Source organism: Rhopilema esculentum, chromosome 5, assembly GCF_057945365.1.
Source record: "Rhopilema esculentum isolate cy_ngs chromosome 5, ASM5794536v1, whole genome shotgun sequence".
In the NCBI taxonomy this organism is placed as follows: domain Eukaryota; kingdom Metazoa; phylum Cnidaria; class Scyphozoa; order Rhizostomeae; family Rhizostomatidae; genus Rhopilema; species Rhopilema esculentum.
The window spans coordinates 2,393,518-2,406,079 of NC_142819.1; the positions used below are offsets into that span (position 1 = coordinate 2,393,518).

At 35.8% G+C, this 12,562-nt stretch overlaps 1 protein-coding gene across 4 annotated transcripts in view; it reads right to left on the minus strand.

The window, feature by feature from the left end:
• Window positions 1-12,562, minus strand: part of LOC135689413 (A disintegrin and metalloproteinase with thrombospondin motifs 6) — a 36,981-nt gene that overhangs the window by 14,148 nt on the left and 10,271 nt on the right. For all 4 annotated transcript variants that reach the window (XM_065206628.2, XM_089116251.1, XM_065206629.2 and 1 more), the window contains 15 exons: window positions 11,728-11,771; window positions 10,406-10,472; window positions 8,550-8,845; window positions 7,478-7,643; window positions 7,051-7,211; window positions 6,230-6,313; window positions 4,672-4,790; window positions 3,623-3,654; window positions 3,155-3,257; window positions 2,755-2,901; window positions 2,378-2,525; window positions 1,788-1,886; window positions 1,000-1,148; window positions 714-780; window positions 22-100 (listed from right to left, as the gene is read on the minus strand). In XM_065206628.2, the coding sequence (XP_065062700.2) occupies window positions 22-100; window positions 714-780; window positions 1,000-1,148; window positions 1,788-1,886; window positions 2,378-2,525; window positions 2,755-2,901; window positions 3,155-3,257; window positions 3,623-3,654; window positions 4,672-4,790; window positions 6,230-6,313; window positions 7,051-7,211; window positions 7,478-7,643; window positions 8,550-8,845; window positions 10,406-10,472; window positions 11,728-11,771 (1,761 nt within the window). The remainder of the gene's footprint in view (window positions 1-21; window positions 101-713; window positions 781-999; window positions 1,149-1,787; window positions 1,887-2,377; window positions 2,526-2,754; window positions 2,902-3,154; window positions 3,258-3,622; window positions 3,655-4,671; window positions 4,791-6,229; window positions 6,314-7,050; window positions 7,212-7,477; window positions 7,644-8,549; window positions 8,846-10,405; window positions 10,473-11,727; window positions 11,772-12,562) is intronic.

The window sequence follows — 12,562 nt, forward strand, 5'->3', positions numbered from 1 at the left end:
TTGACTCAAGCATTGACTTACAGTCATATAGTGGAAACATTGTACTTTTTATCTGCTTGCATTGTTCCTCCCTAAATTCCAATGTTCCAGCTGGACATGTCTAGAATGAAAAAAGAGCTTCTTATGTTTTACCAACCCAATCAAATGATTTCGAACCTGATATCAATATTCTAATCCTAGGCTAAACATAAAGGAGCTATTTGAGACCCGTTTATTCACGGCATTGATGCAGTCTTTCGACTTTTTAAAGTTTTATGAGATTAGCGAAGCATAAACTTTGAAAGATATAATGACAATCCCATCCTAAAAAAGCAATCGCGGATTAATTCAACTCAGTGGTGGTGGATGTAGTGTGATTTTGGCATATTGGCTAATAAACAACAAAGATATTTCGCAAAAAATCTGCTCAAATCGGGCTGTTACGCCCCCAGTATACCATGTCCCTATGCCTCCTTGTTCCCATGCCTCCATGTTCCCATGCCTCCATGTTCCCATGCCTCCATGTTCCCATGCCTCTATGTTCCCATGCCTTCATGTACCCGTTTCCCCATGCCCAAATGTATCCATGCCCCAAGTCTCCATGCCCCTATGTCTCCATGCCCTCAAGTCTCCATGCCCCCAACAAAGCTTTCACGTCCCTACGCCCCTACCCTATCACACTAGCCACGCCCATGGTAAACGAGTAATGCATCAAATGTGACGTAGACACTTACATGCATGTTGCAGGTTTTGTAATGCCCCTTTGTCGATCCTTCGCATGCTTTGCCTCCATGTAGGGGCCTGGAAGTAGAATTGTTTTAGTATTACAAAATTCAGATATGCAGAAAATTAGCTTGAAGATTCAAACTTTCAAAAATGCCGTGGAATTTACGTTGATATTTTGAACTATAGATAAAATTGCACGCTGCGGTAACGGAACAAATTGTAGATTCCAAGAATGAGTAAGCCAGCTACAGTAATTATTATCAATATCACTATCAACATCAATGGTAATCTTACGATGGATTTGTGCAAGTTCTTTCCCTCCATTGGACGCCTCCTCCGCAATTACGGTTGCAAGTAGTGTATTCTCCATAATCCGACCAACCCCCGTTGATAGGATCTGGTATTGGAGATGAGTCTCGTACACAAGTTGCATAAATACACCACTGCAAAATAACATGAAAAGGTATTGATTAAACCATTTCATCCTGTGACACTCAAATTGCCGACAGAGTTGAAAACTTTTTTCCCTTTGCTTCTATTTTAATAATTGCTAAGAGGTCATAAACTTTTTCCATTTAATGATTTTATCAATTTGCTAGTGATCAAGATAGTAGCAAAACACGAATGTTAAAATCTTATCGTATCATAAACCATCTTATCAAAAAACATTCAACACAGGATAAACTTTTTGCATGTAACTATAGAATATATAAATCTGTCCTGCACGTCAAAGCTAGTACAGCGCTAACAATAAGGGTTTTGAGTTCTCTTCAGCAAGGTTGACAGAAATCTTCACATTCTTTATATCGTACAGTTGTAACAGTAAACTTGAATTGGTCTAGCTATCTTCGTCGTTTCTGCATATCGTGTGAGTTTTAATTACGTCACTAGCTACGCTTATCAAACTAGTTTACCGATTCTCAAATCGATTAAAGTAACTACATGTCATCATGAATGAGTCAAATAAACTATAATGGTATTTGGGAAAAATCCTTCTTTAGAAATGAATAAACAGCTTTAAAAACCTTTCCATGTTGTGTCCTCATAGTTGAATTTCAATATACTCGAAACAGATGACTTACATGATAGAGCGAGCAATCTGTTCCATGAGCTGGCGGATACGAAAGGAAATCACAGTAATCTCCAGTTGGCCTTTGACACATCAACTTATTGCAGTTCTCCTATAAGGCAATGACATAAAACGTAAATGGTTAAAAAAGCGCCGACCACATGTCTCAGTTATAACAACAACTTTCAAGATTTGTGATTGAAGGCAGAAGAACTTGAGGAAGACAAAATTAGATTTTTTACAACTATTTTACAAAAGATTTTACAAGGATCAAACGGTTTTTTATCTGCATTTTACTGCATTTTTTAGTTTCATCAAAGCCACTTGAAAGTTTGAAACAGCAACGTACAACACGCTGAGATGCATTGTTTATTTTTTAGCATCAACAATGCTCGTAGCACTTGAGCAAAACTTTCATTTACCTTAACTATCTTACCTTAACTGGGTTTTGTTATTTACGAATGACATAAGACATAATAACACTAAACAATATGCTTCTATTATAAAATAAGAGAAAGTTTGCTCGTTCCTATTGATAACACAACATTTGTTTGGAGAGAAGTAAAGCAGGATTGATCAATCCCGTGTCATACATCTAGTTACCTTATACACAGGACATCTTTTGTAACCTTTACCATGAGCCAACTCGCATTGTTTATCTCCATTATAGACTACTCCATAATGCTGGAAAGTGGCATTTGTGAGCACTTTTGCAGTGGGTTTATCGTTGAAGCAATTGGAAGAAGAAGAACTAAGAGAAACAAAAAAGCAATGAAATTCTTACGAGCAATGAACTGGATACTTGCAATAACTTCGATCAATGAAATGTCACAAAGAAAACTTTTCAAATTCATTCACCCTATTTCTAATTGTATAAAAATGCAGAAATCGTATTTACTTGAGATGCTTTTATGAGCTCTAAGAAACTAAATTTTGAACAAATTAATTGAGATAACAATTATCTTGAAATCTGTTTTTACCTCAACCTCTGGGCTAGCTCCTTCGAGTCACAGCTAGACCATTCAAATGCCCCGCTTCCTTGTACGTTTCCAGATGCCATAATGTTGATGCCATCCGGGCATTCGCCGGCAATAGAAGAATTGCCATCGTCGTGTTCTAGTCCTAAACTGAATTTGCAAGAAAAAAATTTTATTTTGGAAACCTATCTATTTCAAAAAAGTAGCACATAGATTGTGTCTGACTTTTTTCAATAATCAAGCTAAATTTGACAGAAAGGAGCACTCCCGGAAATGTCTGAACAATATTGACTTCTGCGCCCATCCTGTCAAAAAACCAACTCCCACTGCACACGTGTCTGTAGGATAGGGTATTAAAACTTTACGAGAAAGGATTGTAGAAATTTATCTTGGAAATGCCTACTTGTGTCCTATCTCGTGTGCCATTATCAAGGCAGACATCAAACCTCTGTCTTTTGAAACACTTTGACTAGAGCCTCTTCCACACATGCCGAGGTAAGCAAGTCCTGAAATACAATTTTGAATTGTTTATTGTTTCTTTTTTATCCTTACATGTTGCTTTTATTGAGCCAGATTCTATTGAATTACTTAACAAATAAGAATATCTTAACACGTATCTTACAGTAAATATTACAGTATTTTTTTTACATAAGACAGGCAATAGCATTATTAAAAACTCAAAACAATGCTTTAAAAACTCGATCGTTATTTTATAACAGTAAATTTTTAATTATAATTTACCGTGTAACAGTTTTTGATATTGATAGAAAAAACAATCAAGTTGAAATATCGAATGAAACAACCACCCCCACCCAAGTGAGCTATTGGTAAGATGCTGGAATTAGTCAATGATAATAAGTTTGATAATTACCTCCTAGTTGACATCCTCCAAAACATCCACCCCTAGAATTCAATCAGGTGCTTGAGAACAATAAAAAGCAATAATTTTTATTGTGAGTTTTTTACTTTAAAATGTATTTTTTCTACACCGATGCCATTTATTCTGCAATGCATACTTTTATATAAAAATAGTCTATAAAATGTCTAGGCTCAATATCACGGAACTTCAAGAATAGTTTATGAATAATGCAAGGCTGAAGCACAATCAAAAATTGAACTTTTTATTTATTTGTGTTTTTTGGTAAGCTAAACAAGTTCCACGCTCTATGTCTTGAAATAGACGAATCCGACGTTTGGTCGCTTAAGAAAAAATTTAAGAATAATCTACGGCTCAAAACAGAAGAATTCTAAAATTTCAAGGCTCAGAAAAAAATTAGGTATTTTTATAAAAAAAACCTGCCTCCTTATTCTCTAAAATTCCATCAGTGTTAAAGAAATTGATCAAAATTATGTAACTACAAGGCCTATTTTTACGTACTAGCTTGGTGGACTTTCTAATAAATCATTTTATCGTACATTGTAGTCGAGACAAATTTTTTTGTGAAAGTCAGCAAGAAAAGTGGAAGATCTTTGATCACTCATATTAAATTCAATATTCTGTTATGATAGTGCACTTGATGCTTTCGCCACTCAAAGACATTACAACACAACACAACACAACACAACACAACACAACACAACACAACACAACACAACACACAACACACAACACACAACACACAGCACACAACACACAACACACAACACACAACACACAACACAACACAACACAACACAACACAACACAACACAACACAACACAACACAACACAACACAATACAATACAACACAACACAGCAAGACACAGCTCAACACAACGGAACACAGCACATTAGTGAACGTACCAAACTTTTCCTTTTTGGGAACCTGTCTCACCACATCAATTAATATAAAAGCCACATAACTGCACTTTGCTCCAAGACATTTCATGCAGTTATGTCATTTGATGTATTACCGATAAAACTGCTTTAAAATCTCACCTTATGAGCAAAGCAGCATTGTCTACATGCAATGGGTCTGAATCATCTTCTGGGTTGTTTGTATTTACCCATGATCTGAACTTGGAGAGCAAGTTAGACATATCTGTGGCATTATCAAGCTAGAATAGAAGAAACAGTGTTTCGTATAGCTTCATCAGAACATCAACGGTAAATCGAATCTAACAATTTCAGATTTGGATTTGCAAAGTAAATTGTTCATGGGTATTTCATGGAAGATAATCAGCAAATTTCTTGGGACTTTGGGTCGAAATAGGCCAATCAGAAAACATGAGCACGTGACTGTTAAGTTTCCCCAATCAGTAGCATTTACCTATAGAAAATAGAGAAAATTCCTGTTTTTCTATCTTTTTTTTGAACCTGTAATTTCCTCCCTCCGCAAAGCTTTGTAAGCTTGTCTTTTATTGTAACAGCTACTTTCTATAGAGAATTTATTTTGCTAAAGCACTGTAATGTATCACCATGGAGTACTGGCAAGCATCGATGAAAGAATGCAGTCAATTTTGGCAGGTCATTGGCAGCAGCACATGCTTTTTTATTTATATTCAGTTTCAAATATCATTTGGTGCCTTTCATTTGAAAACAAAGCCCAACAAGAACAGATTCATCTCAACCCGGATTTTATTCAAATCTTGAAGGGAGTGCAGTTGCATGACACATCTGTAGTCAATTCAAGTACTGAACTGTGTTCACGGATCACTGTGACCTCATGTTGGATGTGAGGCTGAGGCACTCACATCCACATTCTATCTCATTTTACATCCAATAAACTCGTGTCCCGAGAAAATCTCGTAGGACAGCGAAGCAAACTGAATGGGTTTGCCGAATTGATGCCTTTTTTGCAGTATGAAGCATACTGGAATTGCATTTAATAAAATGCCATGCAACTGAAATGAAAACGCTCGGTTAAGTTCTGCCTCAAGTGGTGCGAAGCCAAACTGATAAAACAGGCAACCGTCGGTATTGTTTAGTTACGGCCTAAAGGAGCCGCAAGATGGATAAAATTCCCGTTTAAATGGTCCTGTACACCATTCATGACATGTCCTATAGAATTAAAAGAGGATCTACGTTTCTTCAGATTCTTATGTGAAAAAATAAATTTCTAATGGTCTCCTGTTGAAACGCAGTCTGGGTTGACTATTCTCAGGTATAGGATCTCTTGAAGTTTTGTCATTCAATAGGACTTTATATTGCACATCTACATGCAAAAATATACGGATGATCTCACTACTTCGACTTAAAATCATAGTATTGTTCTCAGTGATATTGATGAGCAAAATTAAAAATTTCCATTTACACAATGTAACAAATTTATTTCTCATACGGAAATATTTTACAGATCAGGGTAGATTTATACTGCATTATCTAGAAATTCACGTATTTGAGCTTTGTACATGTTTCTTGAACTATTTATTTTAATCTGCGAACCAGGCTCTAAACAAGCTTTTAGCTTAGACCTATCACTCACATTAAAGATAGTACACATACATGCATAAACATACAATGTAGATAGATAATTACAAGATCGGTCGAAACTTACCGCGTCGTTTTCTATAAGAGCGACTCTTGTTACTGCAACTGTTATTGGATATTCCAATGTTGGATCGCGAAAAATACCAGCAACCTTGGTAAAAGAAAAACATTATTCACCCCATTGCAACCAGCAGTGGTTTTAAGGACTGCGGAGCCCGGGGCCAAAAACAGCTGCACGGCCCTAGTTCTTTACAATTTCCTTAGGTTTCAGGCCTCTAAAACCGTCATTGATTGTAACTTTTTACGCTTGGGCTCTGCCTCTCCGTTACCCTGGGTGCCAGAGCGTCAGGGAAAGGCTTGGTCGGCGAACGAGTGGGCAGTTAGACGAAAGGAGAACCAACTCTTTCACTGAGGCCTGATACCCAGAGTACCTCTTCGTATGGTCCAAGCATTTGAAATCATCTTAACCCATTAGAAAGGCATCAATAGCAATGGCGAATTTGGCAAAATATGTGCAAAAGTAACAGACAGCTCCTTTGCTTAAAAATGGAGCTTTGGAAAGAAGTCCGATGTATGCAATGATATGAAATGATCGATGATAAATTGGGAAACGATTTTCGAACATGCTTGATAATGAATAAATTCAAATAAAATTGATTTTTTCTCACTTCTGTCTTTAATTCACTGATAAAGACATTGTTCTGGACGACTAATTCTCAACATTTTCTAATCATTATCGCACTGCACAGACTATGGTTAATTCTGCATGGTTGACTGACGGGACATTGTACTTTTAAATTACCTATATTTATCATCTAAAACATGATACCCCGGTTTGAAATATAATTGATAGATGACAAAGATGAAGACGAAGATAATTTAACTCACAATGTTTGCCATGGAGAGGAGGTATGAATGAAGAAAATCTTTTCCGTGATATTTTATGCTATTTTTGTCTGCTGCAACAAGTAATTCCATCGTCTTCTCAGGCTTAGATGATGTTGAGCGCCGCTTTCGTTTCAACGATGTCCTCAGGCTTTGCAATTGCTCTAGAAAATGATTGAATTGTGTTAACACTGAGAATACCAATGCTTACTAGCAGCTATGATTGTCTTGTGAAAATATTCATGTTTGATACACACCTATTGCATTCTGATATTGAGCCCTTTGCATCAAATGCCACCCTCACGTGCTTTGATGTCTCTGCTCGAGCAGAGCAAACTCCCAGGAGAATCACAAACGGTAATGGCTAACAGTTATAGTTCTCGTTTTTCGTATTATTTTATGCAAGTGTCCTAACCGATAACCAACTCACCTGCAAAACCACAAGACTGGGTATGTTCTGGATGTGTCGATGGCAAAGCAGATCGCTTATATATTATATGAGCACCATGAGAATCGCTGGCTTTGCTGACTCCAACATGCCTTTTTGGCACTGGCGTGATTATGTAAATGTCATCATCTCTTATGATCATCCCGCTCTGAGGAGAAGGAGAGTATTCAAAACTAAAATCATAGAGGCAGAGTCGGGTCTGTTATACTAATAATCTTTAAGGGAATCAAAGCTGGAGATGAAACTGAATTGATCAATCTATGTCGATCTAAAGCCAAGAAATCTACCGTTTGGTTTTTAAGAATCGCTAAACTTTATCTAGCCATGTTCTGAATCGTATTTGATACAAAAATTTGTTTGATGAAACGTTGATAATAATTGAAATTCTAATATAGTATTCTTTACTCTAGACTAACATTGAACAAACCCGAGACAGTTCACACCAAAGAAGAAAACGAAAATTATATTTTCTAACATTCATTACTGCGGTTCAAGACTGGCTGACACCCTAAATGAAAACTGAAACCACACTACAAAAGAAGATCGACAAGTATCTCCATAATAGCAAATAGATTCACTCCAAACCAAAATCAAAGCGCAAGGTAACATTTTTCATCAACATATAATAACCTATCTAGAAATATGCTTTACGTTAAAAGGATTGTTTAAAAGTAAAGGGTATTAAGTCATGATAAAAGGAAAGGTATACCAAAATACGCTGAGTCATTATTTTCGTGCTGCAGTGCTATTGGTTTACCTAGAGCTGATCACATGGACTCGCCTCGTACTGATTTACAAAACAGCTTCCGTCAATAGGAAGCTGTCAACAACGGATGCTGATATCAGAAAAAACTACAGCGATCACGCTGAAAGCAAATGACCACTTGAGAGAAATCCTATTTACCAGGACTCGATGTCTCTAACTTTAAAGGTACAGATACTAAGTTGGCTTAAGCCATTTTGTCAATCAACCATTGGCCAATCAGTTAGCGTCTGGAAGGTATCACACTTCTTGATTGGCCAATCGTTTTGATTTACAGCAAAGTTTACAAACCAGCCCAGAGGTATGGTCCAATGCAACATTGGAAAGGTCATCTGAGACAACTTTCCCTTTACTGAGTGTATTTGCTCTGCCTTTTAGTCTTTCGATCCCATTTTCTGTGTGGTGCTCGAAGAAGTGATTTCCAGTCGCAATGTCCTTGTTCATTGTTATGTTAATGTGGAAGTCCAATCCAAAGGCTTTGAAGTGAACAAACATGGGTTCTGTAGGGTGGAGACTTCTACGGGCTCTCGAGCTTCTTTCTGCATTGTGATCGACAGTATATGGATGAACAACCTGATAATCTGGAACTGTAAGAGACATACTTTTAAGAAAATTTAAGAGTTTTTGCTCAATGTTAGCAGTAGATGCCAGCTTAACCAAAAAAGTCATCTTTTATTTTATTCTTCACTGAATTTGTTATTAAGTGAATAGAATGGAACTGTTTGGTGAACTATTTTAACTTTATGGAAGGTTTTGCAGCAAATGACAGAAAAAGCAATTATAAATCACGTGTAATATAATTTCGTGAAATCTAATGTCAAGAACTGTAACGTGATATTATATTTTGCAACGAACTGTAATATAACTTAATTCAAACAAGATTGGTAGGATCTAAAAAAATGCAATCTTTGCAATTTCATTCTTATTTTCTGTGAAATTGATAAACATTCGACTGTGACACTTGAATGGTTTGTGGCACGATTAATACTGTGTTGCATTATTTTGCAAGGCAGGCCAATTTATTAATAGAAAACAGTATAAACAGCATAATTTTCCTGAAATACAAATGCAGCATGCATGAAGCATCGTAGTATAGGCTTAAATTTGGAGATAAATATCGAATGGGACACCTTTGCTTTCAAGATGCCAAGTAACACGGATTCCCCATGTCCGGATAACGATAAGAATGTTTTCGTAGCAACGACAGACACTTCTAATACACGAATAAGTACGAAAAGCAAGCGATGTGAATTTGATGGCTTTTTCACTTACGATGTTGACAAAGATGCTTAAAAGATTAGTAATCTAAAGTTTCGGACCTGCATTATTTGTTTTCACTTTATCTGTTGATCTTTTATATATCTTTCGTAGAGCAAATATATTTCTAAGGATTGTAGCATTATTCAAGGTGTACATGAAAGAAAATATTCTTAAGCAAATTGTCTTTCATGGTATTTCGCTCAGGAAAATTCCTTCCTTATGCGGGAGGTAAACATGTTGGAAATATTCTTTTCTCGCTGATAGAGAAAAATAACTGTCAAGTTTGATACTTTCTGGCATTCATGCCATGTTGCTTTCCATGTGCGCTGTCGAAAGAAGTTTGCTTACTAATTTAGGTGTAGGACGCTTGTGGTACCTCTCTTTTAAACACAACTTTGAGAGAATACCAGCAAACAGTTTGTCGGAAGAAACTAGAATGGGTGAATCAAATGGCGCTAGTGTATTTTTGACGTTAAGGTATCTTGCATCTGGCGATGTAGAAAGTAGAATGTTGCAAGTTAGCAAACGCTGTACTGCTGTAATCAATTGTGTAAATAACAAGAAAATACATTTTATGAAAGAAACGAAAAGCAAAGATTTCTTTTTAATAACAATCACTGTTGAAGAACTGGAAATATTTTCAATTATCTTTGAAACGAATTAGAACTTCCCCACACTCTTTAGCAATCTCGTCCAACAGGATTCGGAGCTTGAGCAACAAAGCTATTGCCGTGTCCAGTCAACAGTGTAAGCAACTATTATGCACTTGTTGAAATATCTGCATGTTGGAAAACAAATTTTGTGCTAAGTACAATAGAATGACCGTCTTTTGATAATGATAAATAAAGAGTAACAACTAAAAGATTGCTTGACATAGGGAAATATACCTTGAGACAAATCCTCTGTTCCAAATACTCTATGTAGCTCATCATTTGCAAAGTTGTGGTGAATTTCCTAAAGTAAAAACAGTGTAAAATGTAGAATGATTTGCACAGAACAGCAAAACCATAACCAACCACTCGACTGCATGACTTTTGAAGAAAGCAAAGCTAATTAAAGATCATAAAACTTTGAATTTGGATCACAGGATCTGAAAAACAACATCAAGTTCCTCTAAAACAATATAGTCAGCTAATTCTTTTGCGAAATGTCTGAAATATGGCTACGATCTTAAATCTAAGTGTCTGGCCAAAGGAACATCAGATTTAAGAAAAGTCTTTCACTAGCGATATCTAAGCAAATCTTCAATCAGGTTAAATTGATTTTGCATGGTAAGAGAATTTTAAATCGTGTGATTTTAAGTAGTTGTCAAAATTAAAAAAAAATTGACAAGATTTCTATGATGTCATCACTTGGCTAGCTTCTGTTTTGATAACAGTTCAGATTTTTTCACCATGACCTAATTGAAGAGCTTGCAAACATGTCTAGGAATTGTATTATCTTGATTATCGTAAAGATAAAAATACAATTTTTATGTTGCAAAAGGATATAAAAGAATTTCTTTGGCAAATTGCAGTTACTTTCAATTTTTATGTGTGTATTAAAGAATTCCATGCATACAGTATGAACATGGAATGGCATACGACTCTGTGAATGATTGTTTGTCGTGTCGAGTTTTGCTTCAGATCGGTGAGGAGCATTTAAAGTTTAACAGAAACGAAAAGGCATGTTAAACATGACTTTCATCAAGTCGCAACAAATTTTCTGATTAAATCATAATAAGTCTGATGAAACTTAGAAGAGGTTGCCGTATTATTACAGAAATGCATGATAATAAAAATGTTTCTAGATAATAATTTAGTTTTTTGAAAATATTTCAATCTTTGGACCATCAAACTTAATACCGAAGTATGTATAGAATTATTGCATGCTGGAATAGAACAAAAAAGCGAAAGTCTGGCAACGCTTGAAGGCATTAGCTATGTTTGTAAACAAATTGCGTATGCATACACATAACTGGTTGAAGTAGAAATGAACAATGACGAATACACAAAGAAACCACCAACTTTTGCTTGGAAAGTAAGTTATATACAACTTAAAAGATATTTTCCTCTGCTAGAAATCTAAATTCAATTCTAAATAAAGAAAAACAAGCATGTTTCCAGCAAAGTACATGAAAAAAGCTGCCTTCGTTGTTGCTATAGATACTTTCTCATACTACCAGAAATGCATTGACGTCAATCACATGGACATATAGCAATTCAGTTACCTTCATAAATCCATCTCTTTTAATCTTATCAGCGAATCCACTGACTGAAAAAGAAATATGCGCATATCAAGGATTTAATACTATAGAAATTTGCGAGTCAGTGAAAAAGGGCGTGCTATGCAATTTCTTTCTGAAGGCTTCTTTATCCATATTTATCTCAACACTATTGCGTGCTATAACACTGTAGGCACGCATCCAAGAATTGTATCTAGGAGAGGCTTAATTTAAGGGAGACAAACTGGGAGCTCGAGAGCAGTATGTTGTCAGGCCCTTCCAATTTTCTAACTGTATTCATGGGAATACCTTAGCTCTTCGTCAAAGAGCTTCTTATGGTGCCTTTTCAATTCAATAATCGAACCTTGTTTGTAACATTACCTTCTCAATCAAAATCAGAGATCTTCATAATCAAGATCTCTAAACCAGAGATGGCTTTGGAGAAATTAAAACATTTGAGTGTACTGAGCTTTCATAACATTTGAGTTATCTGTCTATGTTCTGACATTTTATACTCTGAGTTTTCTGTCTATGTTCTGACATTTTATACTATGAACAGTGTCAGACGGAAAGCTTCAGTATACTCAAATGTTTACTTTTTTCAACGCCATTTTTAAGTTTTGTACCACCAAAAGATTGTTTGATCTTCAATAACAGAGATCTTCAGAATCTTTTTTCTATACTTTTAGCATCATGAACATTGCATTGATTCGAAGGATTCGTGTCTTCATGGGCTCGTGTCTTCTTCTGCAAAGAAGCTTAGTCTCTAAGCTCATTCCCAAAAAATTTATTTAATGCCAACCCATGATTAAAAACAGAAAATATATCTGAACCTACAATT